The sequence below is a fragment of the Mus caroli genome, unplaced genomic scaffold, assembly GCF_900094665.2.
Source record: "Mus caroli unplaced genomic scaffold, CAROLI_EIJ_v1.1 scaffold_14153_1, whole genome shotgun sequence".
NCBI classification, from domain to species: Eukaryota; Metazoa; Chordata; class Mammalia; order Rodentia; family Muridae; genus Mus; species Mus caroli.
The window spans coordinates 19,253-35,931 of record NW_018390347.1 but is presented as its reverse complement, the minus strand read 5'-3'; the positions used below and the strand labels follow the sequence as shown (position 1 = coordinate 35,931).

At 37.5% G+C, this 16,679-nt stretch overlaps 2 gene segments (V, D, J or C); both read left to right on the top strand.

Moving 5' to 3' along the window:
* Positions 1-5,343: 5,343 nt before the first annotated feature.
* LOC110288598 lies at positions 5,344-5,782 on the top strand. The segment is given in 2 exon segments: positions 5,344-5,389; positions 5,472-5,782. Coding segments are annotated over 2 exon segments (357 nt in total).
* Positions 5,783-14,902: 9,120 nt separating this feature from the next.
* Positions 14,903-15,620, top strand: LOC110288597. The segment is given in 2 exon segments: positions 14,903-15,006; positions 15,090-15,620. Coding segments are annotated over 2 exon segments (462 nt in total).
* The last annotated feature ends 1,059 nt before the right edge of the window (positions 15,621-16,679 follow it).

Sequence of the window (16,679 nt, the reverse complement as noted above, 5' to 3'; positions counted from 1 at the left end):
TCCCCAACCAAAGCAGTCTCAGGTCCCGCGTGATTGGACTGGGGCAGAAGCTGTGTTCCACTCACCAGAAGTCTCAAGATCCTGTGGCGGGTGTCGTGGGTAGCTGGCGGGTGTCAGCCGACCCGGCGCCTCAGCCACCCTGGTGCTGGTCAGACAGAAAGAGCTTCATTTACATTTCTTATGCTATCCCAAAACAACATAATGTTTACGCCTGTTACTTGAGGTAGGTTCTGAGATACACATAGGTGTGTAATCCCATATTTACTTCCTTCACAGTCTCAATAATCATCCCTACAGTCACTAGACTTTTTAGAACATGAACCTATACTGATACAGCATCAACTCTCATAGTCCATTGCATACCTGTTGCCCAGCTTTGTTCTGTATTGTAACTGTGAACGTGTATGTCTGCATGCACATGTGTTTCTTATGGTTGTTTTTAGTGACTTTTCTTCTGTTTTGTTCTATTTACATTTGTTTGCTTTTCTTTTATTTCACTTTTTTCTCTTTTCTTATGTTTAGTTTCTGTTTTTCTTCTAACTACAAAAAGAAACAGAATTAAGCTAGGAGAAGATTGGGTAAGTGTTGAGGAATGGAAATCAGTAATAAGAATCTATTGCATGAAGAAATCCATTTTAAATAAAAACAGAAAAAAATAGAACTTTAACAAATGGTATATTATAGAACAACGATGTTATCAGACTTATTGATTTATTTATTAATTTTTAAATTGTCTATATTTTAGCTCCCTGTCTTTGTTTAAATTGTTCAAAGTACAATCAGAAGCCAGGTCTGAAAGAATTTAAGCATAAGGAATATGCAAAAACATAATTCTAAGTCATATTGCAATACAGAATTACAATATTAGGGTTTTAGCCTCTCTTCATCTCTCTCTCTCTCTCTCTGTCTCTCTCTCTCTCTCCCTGTAAGATCTTTTCCCTTACTAATCTCTAAGTGTATAGAGTAGTTTATAGTACTTTTATTTCTTCCCTTTGCAGGTGTCTAAGAAGGAAACAGAGCCTGTGAAGGGATAATTATGAGAATGTGTTACAGACTGACTTTGCCAACCTGGACAAGATTTTGGGGATTCTAAGCCCAGGCAGTTTAGTGTAGGTATATTTCAACACAATAGAATTTGGAAAATGATCTCCAGGCAACAATCATTTTCTTAATAATTCTAAATGCAGTTGCTAAATGAAGTTTACGGTATGACCACACTTAAAAAAATCATGATGTTCTTCTTCAGACCAATTGCCCTTAGGAATATCGATGCAAAAACACTCAATAAAATTCTCAGAAATCCAAGAACACATCAAAATGATCATCCATGATGATCAAGTAGGCTTCATCGTAAGGATGCAGGGATGGTTTAATATATGGAAAAACATCTACGTATTCAATTATATAAACAAACTCAAAGACAAAACATCATGATCATCTTGTTGGATGCTGAGAAAGCATTTGACAAAATCCAATACCCATTCATGATAAAAGTCTTGGAATGATCAGGAATTCAAGACCAACACCTAAACATAATAAAAGCAATATATAGCAAACCAGTAGCCAACATCAAAGTAAATGGAGAGAAACTTGAAGCAATCCCACTAAAATCAGGGACTAGACAAGGCTGCCCACTTTCTCCCTACCTATTGAGTATATTACTTCATGTCCTAGCCAGAGCAATTAGACAACAAAAGGAGATCAAAGGGATACAAATTGGAAAGGAATGTGTCAAAATATCACTTTTTGCAGATGATATGATAGTATATATAAGTGACCCTAAAAATTCCACCAGAGAACTCCTAAACCGGATAAACAGCTTTCATGCATTAGCTGGATATAAATTATATAACTAAGGAAGTATAAGATCTGAATGATAAGAACTTCACTTCTCTGAAAAAATAAATCGAAGACGATCTCAGAAGATGGAAAGATCTCCCATGCTCATGGATTGTCAGGATTAATATAGGAAAAATGGCTAACATGCTGAAAGCAATCTACAGGTTCAAAGCAATCCCCATCAAAATTCCAACTCAATTCTTCACCAAATTAGAAAGGGCAATTTGCAAATTCATCTAGAATAACAAAACACCTAGGATAGCAAAAACTATTCACAGAAAATTGGACATAGTACTACCTAAAGATCCAGCAATACTACTCTCCAGCATATTCCCAGAAGATATTCCGACATGTAATAAGGACAAATGCTCTACTATGCTCATAGCAGCCTTATTTATAATAGCCAAAAGCTGGAAAGAACCCAGATGCCCCTCAACAGAGGGATGGATACAGAAAATGTGGTATGTTTATTCACTGGAGTACTACTCAGCTATTAAAAACAATGAATTTATGAAATATTTCATCAAATGGATAGATTTGGAGGATATCATACTGAGTGAGGTAACCAAATCAGAAAAGAACACACATGATATGCACTCACTGGTAAGTGGATAGTAGTCCAGAAATGTAGAATATTCAAGATACAATTAGCAAAACACAAGAAAAAGTAAGACCAAAGTGTGAATAGTGTCCTTCTTAGAACGCAGAACAAAATACCCATGCAAGGAGTTACAGAGACAAAATTCAGAGCTGAGACTGAAGGAAGGACCATCCAGAGACTGCCCCACCTGGGGATCCATACCATAAATAACCACCAAACCCCAGACACTATTGTATATACCAACAAGATTTTGCTGACAGGACCCTGATATAGCTGTATCTTGTGAGGCTATGCCACTGTGTAACAAATACAGAAGTGGATGCGCACAGTCATCTATTAGATGGAAAACAGGGTACCCAATGAAGAAGCTAGAGAAAGTACCCAAGGAGCTGAAGGGGTCTGTTCCCCTATAAGAGAAACAACAACATAAACTAACCAGTTCCCTCAGATCTCCTGTCTCTAGCTGCATATGTAGCAGAAGATGGCCTAGTAGGCCATCAGTGGGAGGAGAGGCCCGTGGTCTTGTGAAGATTCTAGAACCCAGTATAGGGGAATGCCAGGGCCAGGAAGTGGGAGTGGGTGGGTTGTGGAGTAGGGGGACGGAAATGGGTATAGGGGATTTTCTGAGAGGAAACTAGGAAAGGGGATAAAATTTGAAATGTAAATGAAAAAAAATCTATTAAAAATAAATAATAAAAAAGGATAAAAAGTCATTAAAAATAACTACCTTCCAGTTTGTGATAGAATAACATGGTCTGAACAGTATTTCTTCTGATAAAAGCTAACTTATTTTAAGTGTATCTAAATTTTAAATAAAAGTTCTATATAAAGCACATAAAAAGAAAACAGAAAGATGTCTACTTAAGGAGGCATGAACTCCTGTGCATTGCACACTATGAGCTCCACCAGCATTCCATGATTGAAGTATGAAGAGCAGCGTTATTGATATTACGCAGCATTACTCTCTCTTCAGGAGTTCTGGAATATCAAGATAAAACAAGCTAATCCTCTGGATAGTAGGTATTGTCAGAATTCAGTAATTCCCTGAGGATGTTACCCTGTGTACTGACAATTCACAGTTCATCACATGGACTCTATTTAGTAATGGAAGAGAGGAGATGAATTCTATTGGTCCTCCTCCTTCTATGCTGAAATATTAGGTGCATCCACTTTGTGAACTTGAATTTAGATTACAATATATATGAATAGTGTGAATTCATGTAGTACATATTTTTGTTTTCATATGAGTTGCTATTCATCAGAAAAGGAAATACACATATTTAATCACATATTCCTACATAGTGCTATTTGTTTCCCCTATTCCTGGGACAATATTCCAGATATCTCCTTCATTAGTGAAAATATCAACTATTGTAAACTTAGCTAACATGCCTTTGCAGGAATAAGATCATCCTGGATTGAAAGCTACCCAGGGAGATGTAAAACTTTCTAAGCACACACATTCTCCATCCATTAGGATCATGGTCAATGAGATTTTTCTCTCTCTCTTCTTCCCATTAAATGCATGTACATGCAGGTTGGGAAACAGATTGTGTTGCAGAATACATTTGCTTGATTTCCACTTCCTTCTCAATGCAAATATTTTTGAAGTGTTAATTTTGCTGTGAGTACAACTGTAGTTCTTTCTCTTTCTATTGACTCCTGTTTGTGAGTGTTCCAGGAATTCACACATGGACACACGTGGGGCTGCATCTGAGCTCCAGACTCACTGTTGTGATTCTGTCTTCAGCTGCTCTGGCCCAGGTAAAGCCTGGTGAATGCAACAAAGACCCTGATCTCTCTTGTTTACACCTTATTACAAATGGGAACTGTTAGAGGTAGATACAACTGCTTTTCCATGAAGGAAGCACATAAGTTTGAGAGGGTCGTTGATGATAAGGTATAAACAACTTTAATTCATATGCTGAGATATCAGCCATCACCTCCAGATAAACAAAAGCCATTTCTCCCTGCATCTGAGGCCTGTAAGCACACTAGCTTTAGGAATATATTACTGCTGAAGTCAGACTTAGCAACTTCAGAGTATACAATAGGAAATCTACCTGCATATGAGTTCAGAAACAGCAGTGGGCACAATGGGGCCAAGAATCCCTAGCAGAGGGATATGGTGTGTGTGCAGGGGATTCTGCATCCTTTGTGGTTTCCTTTTTTAACTTACATATACTTGTAGTGATTGACATGTAACGTTTCCATGCTCAACACTGTGAAGTTATTTTGTTAAACACTTCAAATATTAAAAGGTGTGTGTGTGTGTGTGTGTGTGTGTGTGTGTGTGTGTATTCTTGGTGCACTCTTCTTTTGACAGATAGGCAGTATATTACCATTATTTATTTATTGTGATGGTGCTGCAGTAACTACCCATGTACAAATGTTTATGAAGAATATTTAGTTTTGGTCTTTGGGTGATTTTTTTCTTTTTATTGCATAGCATTTTGGAAAGACAGATGATAATTGTATGTACAGAAACGAGGCTTTAAATCCTAATAACACTGCTGCTTTTGAAATTTGCCCTCAATACTGTCTCCTTGTAACTACATTAAGTCCAATTATTAGCCTTGTCATGGTGAGCCACTGTCTCAGGCTGCAAATCTTTTTATAGCATAGGCCCTAATTTTACATCCAGAGCCTGTGCACAAGGCTCAGGGGTGAGGTATGGTATAAATTTCCTCAGACAGCATTAGGACTTGGGCCTTAGCAGCCTGATACCTGACCAAAGTGTCCCTTCTTCTGAAGCAGTAGTAAGTCCTTATGTAAGATGTACCCTGTCTCATGAATATGCAAATCAGCTGAGTCTCTGGTGGTAAATATAGGGATATCTACACCCCTCAAAAGCTTAAGATCACAGTAGTCTCTACAGTCACAGGAGTACACAGGACATTGCCATGGGTTGGAGTTGTATCATGTTCTTTCTGGTAGCAACAGCTACAGGTAAGGGACTCACAGTAGTAAGTTTGAGGTTTGGCAATACACTCAGGTTACAATGACATCCACTCTGTCCTTCCCTTCACAGGTGTGTACTCCCAGGTCCAGCTGCAGCAGTCTGGGGCTGAGCTGGTGAGGTCTGGGTTCTCAGTGAAGATTTCCTGCAAGGCTTCTGGCTACACATTTACTGATTATGTTATGCACTGGGTGAAGCAGAGTCATGCAAAGAGTCTAGAGTGGATTGGAGTTATTAATACTTACAATGGTGATACTAGCTACAACCAGAAGTTCAAGGGCAAGGCCACAATGACTGTAGACAAATCCTCCAGCACAGCCTATATGGAACTTGCCAGATTGAGTACAAGTAGCCTAGATCTTGAAGTCAGCAGAGAAAAATAGCTATAAATCTTGTGGATAGGTATCTAATAACCCATTCTGTTCTGATCTTCCTGCTGAACTGTTTGCCCAATGAATATCCTGTTTCTGGGAACCAGTGCATTACCCAGAGACAAAGCAACCCCCTCCACCCCCATTCATGCTCCTATGAGTATAGAACTTTTGTGGGGAAAAATAAAAATTTGTCAGCTTAATCAGGGACAATTGACTTGCTCTCTGTTCATTATGTTTCTTGTCCCCCATTCTCTTCAATGTGCCCCCCCACCCCCAGTCCCTGTGGACTGTACCGCAGGTCGGGACAGATAGTGTGTTTCCAGAGGGGAAACCAGGAAAGGGGATAACATTTGAAATGAAAATAAATAAAATTATGTAATAAAAATATATTAACAATATTAGTAGATTCTGATACATTAGATCATTTGTTGAAGTAGTTGTGGATAAAGCATTATCTGAATTTGACTTATAAATTCCAAATCACTGACATCTGGCCAAAGAAGCACTCCTTTCATTGTTAAGTATTAGTCAACCTCAGGTTTGTTCTGGCTCTGTGTTCCAACAGAATTTCCCCTCTTTTACAGTGTGAAGACTATTTTATTAACATGCACAGTTATGTATATAGAATTCCTGTAGGTTTGTCAAGATATTATTAAATCACTTTTCATAAAACTCATTTACCAACACAATGTATGTACCTGTTAATCACAATAGGTTCGGAAATTGTACATACATTTTTTCTTATATTTACTTTCTCCACAGTCTCAGTAACACACAATCAGCAGTGTCAAGTTTTTACCCTCTTCCACAGTTCCTGAGCATGGAACTTCTAACTTTGTGTTGGCCTTCTATTGCTGGACATGTGTCCACTCTGAAGTGTGGTTAATAGACCCAATATTGCTCCATTAGATAAAGCTAGTTGGCCTTTGCACGTCAGTGTTAATTTCAGTAACTTCTTCTTTAAAGGTATGAACATGTGGTCGTGTTCCTCTCTTAACACTGGAACTCCATGTGGATGGAGTCTGTGCACACCCTGTGCATGCTGTCACAGCATCTGTAGGCTCATATGTGTACGAGTCCTGTTATGTCTGGAAGACAGTTTTTTTGGTGCCAGGTTCTCTGGGTGTTTTAGTCTATTCAGTGTTTAAGTTCTTTGTCCAAACTTAGGTTTAATTGTGGAGTTATTGTGTGAAAATTAGAGCAATGACAAGACCTCATAGTATTGTGGCACCTATAAGGACACTATGATCATTAACTCATTGTGTGTTATCCTGTGACTGGCACTGAGATGTTTGATTAATAACTTGTGTCTCCTGGGAGCCTCACTGTCTACACATGTAGGCATCTCTGTTCAAATACACCTAAGTCAAAATAAACAAAATAAACAAATCAATCAATCAATCACAGATCTCACCCATCTACTTTCTACTTGGCATTCTGCAAGCATGTATCTCACATAACCATAGAGCATGACCAGACACATACCACTGAATTTCTTCCTCTTCTTGTTTGTCCTCTTCTCCACTCTCTTTTTTTAAAAGCAGTTTTCCCTCTATTATTGAAAACAGATTTCTTTGTCATACAACCTATCTTGATTAGAGCTTGGTTCTTTCCTGCTCTCCAGAATTACTCCCCACCTCCACACACTCCTCGGAATACACTCCCTTTACATCTATCAGTAGAAAAGAACAGGCTTCTAAGAAATAAAAACCAAACAGGACAAAATAAAATATAGTAAAATAAAGCAATACCTATTGTGTTGAAGTTGGACACAGAAAACAAACAAAAGGAAAAAATACACAAAGGCAGGTAGAAGATTCATGAAACCACTAAATTTCACAGTAACAGTCAGGATTCACATAAAAATAATTAGAAATCAGATATGGAACTAATATCCAATATATATAAAGAACTCAAGAAGGTGGACTCCAGAAAATCAAATAACCCCATTAAAAAATGGGTCTCAGAGATAAACAAAGAATTCTCACCTGAGNAATACCGAATGNCCGAGAAGCACCTGAAAAAATGTTCANCATCCTTAATCATCAGGGAAATGCAAATCAAAACAACCCTGAGATTCCACCTCACACCAGTCAGAATGGTAAGACCAAAACCTCAGGAGACAGCAGATGCTGGCCAGGATGTGGAGAAAGAGAAACACTCTTCCATTGTTGGTGGGATTGCAAGCTTGTACAACCACTCTGGAAATCAGTCTGGCAGTTCCTCAGAAAATTGGACATAGTACTACCCGAGGATCCCACAATACCTCTCCTGGGCATATATCTAGAAGATGTTCCAACTGGAAATAAGGACACATGCTTCACTATGTTCATAGCAGCCTTATTTATAGTATCTAGAAAGAACCCAGATGTCCCTCAACAGAAGAATGGATACAGAAGATGAGGTACATTTACACAATGGAGTACTACTCAGCTATTAAAAAGAACAAATTTATGAAATTCCTAGGCATATGGATGGACCTGAAGGATATCATCCTGAGTGAGGCAACCTAATCACAAAAGAAATCACATGATATGTACTCACTGATAAATGGATATTAATCCAGAAACTTAGAATACCCAAGATACAATTTGCAAAACACATGAAACTCAAGAAGAACGAAGACAAAACTGTGTACACTTTTGCCCCTTCTTAGAATTGGGAATAAAACACCCATGGAAGGAGTTACAGAGACAAAGTTTGGAGCCGAAATGAAAAGATGGACCATCTAGAGACTGCTGCACCCAGGGATCCATCCCATAATCAGCCTCCAAATGCAGACACCATTGCATATGCCAGCAAGATTTTGCTGACAGGACCCTGATATAGCTATCTCTTAGGAGGCTGTGCCAGTGCTTGGCAAATACAGAAGTGGATGCTGACAGTCATCTACTGGATGGGACACAGGGCTGCCAATGAAGAAAATAGAGAAAGTACCCAAGGAGCTAAAGGGATCTGCAACCCTATAGGTGGAACAACAATTTGAACTAACCAGTATTTCCTGAGAGTTTGTTTTTCTAGTTGCAAGTGTAGCAGAGAATGGCCTAGTCAGTCATCAATTGCAGGAAAGGACCTTAGTCTTGCAAAGATTATATGCCTCAGTACAGGGGAATATCAGTGCCAGGAAGCAGGAGTGGGTGGGTTGGGGAGCAGGGGTGGGGGAGGGTATTGGGGACCCTCAGAGCAGAAACTAGGAAAGGGGATAGCATTTGAAATGTAAATGAACAAAATATCTAATTAAAAAAAGATATACAGAAAAATACAATTAAACAGGTGAAGGTAATAACTAAAATGTTATAATATATAAAAATGGAAATAGATTCAATAAAGTAAACAAAAACTGATGGAATTCTGAAAATGGGAAACCTAGAAAAAAGGAACACCAGATGCAATTATGATATTTTCTAGTTCTATTCATTTATTTGTAAAATTCATTATGTCCTTGCCTTTAATATCTGAGCAGTATTCTACTGTATAAATGAGCCACCTTTTTTGTATCAGTTCTCTGGATGTGGGTTAAGTATTTTTCCAGCTTCTGGCTATTACAAATAGAGCTGCTATGAACACAGAATACACATACTTGTGCATGGTTGAGAGTTTGATGTACATGTACAACAATGTTATAAGTGGGTCTTCAATGTATAACTATTTCTATTTTTTCTGAGAAATCCCAAGACTTATTTCTAGAGCATTTGTTCAAGTTTTCACTCCAAGCAGCAATGGAGAATTGTTTTCCTTGGCAGCATGTGCTTGATCTAGAGGTTTTGTTCTTGTCAGTTTTATTCTACACTTGACTCATAGCTAAGGGCTATGGTACGGGACAGAGAGAAACCACCCTTTTGCTCATCAGGATATTCTACTCTACCTGCTACCAAGTTGTTGTTGTTGTGTGTATGTTTTTTTTTTTTTTTTGTAGAGAAAAATTTTATGTAGTTTAGAAGAAATACAAAGACATCAGTGATGTTATACTGTGCCTATCCTTCCAGTGTACAATATCAGGCTTCGGGTTAGATGTACCTATTAGTACATGACCCTTATGCAGTGCCTGTTTTCTGATTGGATTTGTAGTCTATTGCATAGGAACAATCTCTTCCCAAATAAACATCGTCAAAAGCCTGTGATGACAGAGGCCCTAGTTGATCCTAGTTGTATTTCTGAAGTTCAAGATATCAAAATGTGTTATAAATAGTTATGTTTATAGAATAGATTAGTGCTACTCTCAGCCTTGACCAAGAAGTTTCTCTGTTCAATAGATAATGATTGATGCAGACATTCATGAGTGGTCAATGTGGTGAGAATAATTAGAGTCCTCAGCCACAGATGTGTTAATGATATTAACTTTCCAATATATTAACTTTATTAATGAATATATGCAGACAACACATGAATTTCTCATTAGTATTTCTTAGATATTACATTCTTGTATAAACGTATGTATATCAATACATTATAATGTATAAACAAAAGTATCAATCATAATAATAAAATAGGACAGTCAAGAAATGAAAGAGTAGAAATTATGGGTGAAATCTACACAGTGTGGAATAATCATTTCCATGAAAATTCCAACCATACATAAATTGTTACTTTCATTTTTCAGAATGTGTTTGCTTATTCTTTGATGTTTTTATTCATGTGTGAGATATATCAGAATCATATGTGCCCCATTATATCCTTCTGGCTTTGTTTGGGAACTTCCAATGAATTTCCCCTAACTAACTGACCACTTTTATTTCATTAAGTAAAAATATAGAGAGTCCCAATTAGTGCTGTGTATATATACATATGTGTGTCATTCACCAGTACATAAGCAATACCTAGCATACTTCCAAAGAAAAAAATGGGCATATTTTCGTCATTAAATATCAAATGACAATAGATCCAAAACTTGGTTTGTGTTCTTGGACATCCCTCAACATTATGTTGTAATATTTGAAAAATATGGTTACACTTTGTTTAGTGGGGAAATCAGAGAACACATGCATGAACATGGTTGTGTTATCCTGAGAGGAAAATATCTGAAATCCAAATCTCACATCCTAAGGGCAGATTGAAAGAATCAAAATTACATGGTTAAACTTACAGATAAACACATTTGCTACTCAGATATTTCACTTATACACATGATTTAATTTTGACTGGCTTGGTTTATTCAGGTTTTGTGGTTTTAACCATATCTGCTTAGAGTTAATGTGTATAATGACCATGTTTAGTCCTGACGCACCATTGAGTGATTCTCATTGTAGATCTCTAGGAGTAAGACCTTTAATCTCCATGGTTCTTTTTTCATCATCAATAAGAGTTCACTCATTTTCCATTTTGTTAATACAGGTCGATTTAAGCAGTAATTTCAAAAGTGTTTCAGATTCTAGGAGTCCAGACATGTCCTGAGATTCTTCCTATCGAGATGCTTCTACATTTTAGTGGTTTATATGTATAGTCTCAATTCTGTGTACCATTATCATGTAATTCTTTTTACTGTATTTACTAAGCAACTTAGGGTGAGTGATTTACCTCTGAATACAGGTGCTATGACCCAGGTGTAGTCTTATGACATCAGGAAAGTTCCTGTCATCTACTGTCCTTATTGTTTTAGAAATGGGAACTTCAAGACCTGGATCCAAGTGCCTGCAAGGATGAACCTGACTTCAAGAGAGAGATTATAGCAATATTGGCACAACTTAAAATCGCTGATGCATAAATCATCATCCCCAGGTTAACCAAAGCCATTTCTCTCTTCAGTGGATTTCTGTAAACACTGAAGTTACATGGATAAGTTTTTCTTAAGCCAGACAATGCAACTTCAGTGTAAGCCATGAAAAACCTATTTTCAGGGGAGGTCATGACCAGCAGATGGCACAGTGAGGTCACAAATCCCCATAGAGAGATGAGAAGGATATGGAGGGGACTCCGTGAGATTTTTTTTTAAATTAAGTGTACTAACTGTTCTTCCTTGCAGTGATTAACATGTGATGTCTCCATGCTCAAACACAGTAAAGACTCTTTGTTAAACAGTTCACAGATTTATGTTCACTTATTTTATGCGGTTTTTTATAACATTTTGAAAAAAAGTGATTCAATTTATTCCAATAACTGATTTCGCCATCCCAACTATTTCCAGAACCTCCCTACCTCTGAATTCATGCAACTACACACCATTTTTTCCTTCTGAATGTAAGCAAAAAAATCCCAGAAATTTAAGGGGGGATCAAAAACAGAAATAAAAAAAAATCCCAACATACACACACACACACACACACACAGAGAGAGAGAGAGAGAGAGAGAGAGAGAGAGAGAGAGAGAGAGAGGGAGACTAACAAATTTACAACTCTGTAGCTATGATATATAGACAAAACCTAAGTGAGATAAAAGGCATTGAACAAGGCAATATTAGAAAAAAATGACTGCAATAATACCATTGAGTTCATTGTATATTTGTCTGTCAACTGCTAAGCATGTCCTCATGATTAACTGTGCTTAACATCCCCTGTGAGACTGCATTGGAGAAAACTAATTAATCCTTTATATGTGAGTGTCAGTCACAATTCTTCTGGTTTAGGGTTGAGATCTTGTGTTCATTTCCTTCTCCCAACTTAGGGATTTTATCTGTGTTGATTTGATTCAGGCTCTGTGCCTAGAGCCTCAGTCTCTGTGAATTCATATGTGCATGAATTCATTTGTGTCTAGAAGACACTCTTTCACTGGGGTCCTATAACCACTCTGGCTCTTATAATCTGCTCAATTTTAAATGTTTTACTCTCAGTTTTTTATCTCTATTTTATTATATCATCTTTGTAAATTCCTCATACTCTAAATGCCAAAGTCAAGTCTCTCAGCCTCTACAATTAACTATACCAAACACAATACTGAAATCTTGGAACACTCAGGAATGAGAACATGCAGCACTTGCCTCATAGACATGGGTGGAATATTTGGTATATATTTTCTAGTTCCATATATTTATAGATCAGATAATTAAATTTTTTTATCATTGAGCAATATTCACTTTTCTATATGTACAAATTTGTCCTTCTTTATGCTTTATTAGAAATCTGGGATGATTCCTTCCTCTATATTCTGTTAAATATCATGAATAACTTTCTGTTAATAAATGTGAATGTGAATAAATGTGAGTCTATACAATAAGATGTAGAGTCATTTGAGTAGATGTGTGAGATGGCTATTTATGGGTAACAACATAATTTTCTTTATTATATTTTTGACCAATTTTCATAGGAAGTTTTTCATCCCAGGTAAGGGTGGTTAAAGCCCATGTTTAGAGATGATACAGGCCCTAGCAGAGCTCAGTAGTATTGCTAATGGTCATGTTGTCAAACTGCCTTATAAATATTTATGTTCAAACCCAGTATATTGTATGAACCTTGATCACAGAGGCTCATTGTGAACTCTTTAATGATTGATGCAGTCATTCATGAGTCATTAGAGTGTTGAGAAAGATTGTCAGAGTATTCAGCCACAGGTGATTCAATGATACCAACATCTCACCCAAGAATAAAAGACTATCAGAAAACATGAAAAAGAATGTATGATTCAGAGGATGGCGTTAAAGGACATGAAATTTTATCTCCAGGGATTTAACTGTTCTTAGTGCACACATGAACTCTCAGTACCTAGATTTACCAGCAGAGATGCACAGAAATCAAACCAGTGAAAATTACCACACGAGAGACCTTGAAATGACTGAGCAGTTAGACATGTCTCCTGGCAATGATAGTGATGTCAGTTAAATCCCATAGAATTGAAGTACATAAGTCATTCTCTGAGGTTAATGTGTCCCACTTGGTGCAGGTATATCCTGCTATCACCTCTATGAATAATGTTACAACTAAAAAATTATGACAAGGAAGGGAGGTACTCTCAAGGAACCACAGCAGGCTGGAAATCTCTTGGCATTTGATGACTGGTGGGCAAGTCTTTACTAGTGATAACCCTGTCTATGTGTGCATAGCTTGTACTAATTAACCTCACTGGGTCATCATTTAAGGAAACATGAGAGGTCAGGATGTTAGGAAAGAGACTTATTGGAAAGTTCCAGTTGGAAAACAGTGAACTAGTGGTGGTACATGGTGGTGAGAGTTCAGAGAGTGTTGGATGATTATAGCATATTTCATATATGATTGAAAATTTCAAAGAGTAAAACTCCTTATGAAATACAGAAGTAAGAATGTTACAAGTGCATAGAATCTTCATAGAGGTGTATTTTGTACACTGTGCATATTTCTCCTGTAACATCTTGTTCCTCCTACTTCCATGTTTTTCTACTGCACCTTTGGAACATCATCCTGTATTGGCATACATAGTTGTCTAAAACTATGAAAAATATAAAGGTTAATAATAAGAGTCACATTTAATGTTTTTGATTTTTGAGATTATCGTAATTAATATAGTTATATCTAATTGCATTCATTTTATCCAAATGCAATGTAAATTTCTGATAAACACAAACACACACACACTCACGCACACACACACACACACACATATGTATATGTATATATATGTATATATATATGTGAAATCCATGCCCTAGTGATAAAATCACTTGTAGACACATCTATAGTTTATATGTATAATTTAGTTAGTCATGATAGAGGTGTAATATTCATTGATGTGTAAATATTTTAACCACATGTACTTTTAGTCATTTTAGTGAATTTTGAAATATATAACCTCTGTGAGGGGAAATATTACTTGAAGATATGTGAAAGAAGCTTCTAATTCTCTAAAGTTAGCCATCTTTGGAATTTACCACCATCATCATCATCCTCATCATCATCATCATGATCACAAAGCACCAACTGTAAATCCATGTGTTAATATTGTCCCAATGAGGAGCAACAGACTCAGCCCAATAATTTATTGAGACCTTAGTCCCTGAAGTTACATCCACATCATCTGCCCAGGGCTCAATAAAAGTGTTTGGGATGCATTTCCTCAGAGAGAATTAGGACTTGGACCTGAGCATCCTGCTGCCTGACCCAGGTGCCTTTTCAGTCCCTCCTCTCCAGTTTTTCTCTAGAAGGACAGGTCCTTAACTAAAAACTGCACTGCTCATGAATATGCAAATCACCCGAGTCTATGGCAGTAAATACAGGGATATCCACAGCCTGAAAACAACCTATGATCAGTGTCCTCTCCACAGTCCCTGAAGACACTGACTCTAACCATGGGATGGAGCTGGAACTTTCTCTTCCTCCTGTCAGTAACTGCAGGTAAAAGGCTCACCAATTCCAAATCTGAAGTGGAGACAGGGCCTGAGGTGACAGTGACATCCACAATGTCTTTCTCTCCATAGGTGTCCATTGCCAGGTCCAGCTGCAGCAGTCTGGACCTGAGCTGGTGAAGCCTGGGGCTTCATTGAAGATATTCTGCAAGGCTTCTGGCTACACCTTCACTGGGTATACTATACACTGGGTGAAGCAGAGGCCTGGACAGGGACTTGAGTGGATTGGATGGATTTATCCTGGAGATGGTAGTACTTACTACAATGAGAAGTTCAAGGGCAAGGCCACACTGACTGCAGACAAATCGTCCAGCACAGCCTACATGCAGCTCAGCAGCCTGACTTCTGAGGACTCTGCAGTCTATTTCTGTGCAAGACACAGTGTTACAACCACATCCGGAGTGTGTCAGAAACCTGGAGGAGCAGGAAGCTGCACTGGGACTGAGATGACAGAAAGATTAATCCTTAGACTTGCTCAGAATTTGTAATTTTGAATGTCCATTTATTACCTCCTCCTCAGAGTCTTATAGTGCCTTTGTCAGCTTTGTAAATGTCCATCTATGAGTAAAGTGATGATATTTGGATAAACCTAAAATTCTTCACACTTTGTGAATCTCTTCACCAGTGACCACCTCCATTGACATGTTTCTTATTCAATAAAACAAAAAAAGGGAAAAGCATGTTTGTCCATGCTAAAAATATCACTCGATCAGACCAGAACTTTTTTGAAATTGTTGGGAATAATGTGTAATAGGAATTTGATCTATAAAATGCAAATAACCAACATTTGGGCAAATGAACACTGCTTCAATGTCTTATGTAATCATTTTCCTCAAGTGTGTTAACTCTTGTCCCATGTTCCAGCAGAAATTCCAGTCTCTTGGTGCGAAATATTTATATCAGAATACAGAGGCATGCAAACATAATATATGTAGGTTAGTCAAAATATTAAATCAATTTTTATCGAACTCCTTTACCAACACAATGTATGTACTGTTAAACAATGTAGTTTCTGAGAGTATACATAAGTGTTTGAATCCATATTTACTTCCTTCTGAGACTCGGTAATCATCCCTACAGTCACAAGCCTTTGTAGAACACAGACCTATACTAATACAGCATCAACTCTCATAGTCTATCAGATACCTGTTGCTCAGTTTTGTTCTATAGATTATTTGTGAACGTGTGTCTCTGCATGCACATTTGATTCTTATGCTTGTTTTTGGTTATTTTTCTTCTGTTTTTTTTTTTTTGTTTCTCATACCTATTTGTTTGCTATTCCTTTATCTTAGCTTGTTTTTCGTTTTTATTACATTTATATTATTTTTATGCATTAAAATTAATTTATTTTTTTACACTCCCTATTTTATTTCCTTTGCCCCAATCCACCCTCCAGTGGTTCCACATCCCATACCTCCCCCCAACCCTCTCCCAATGTGGATGTCCCTACCTGCACCCTACCTGACCTCTAAACACCCTGGAGTCTCCAGTCTCTTGATGGTTATTTGCATCATCTCTGGATGAACACAGCCCTGGAAGTCCTCTACTGTATGTGTGTTGGGTACCTCATATCAGCTGATGTATGCTGTCTGTTTTATGGTCCAGTGTTTGAGAGATCTCAGGGGTCCATATTAGTTGACACTGCTGGTCCTCCTATAGGAT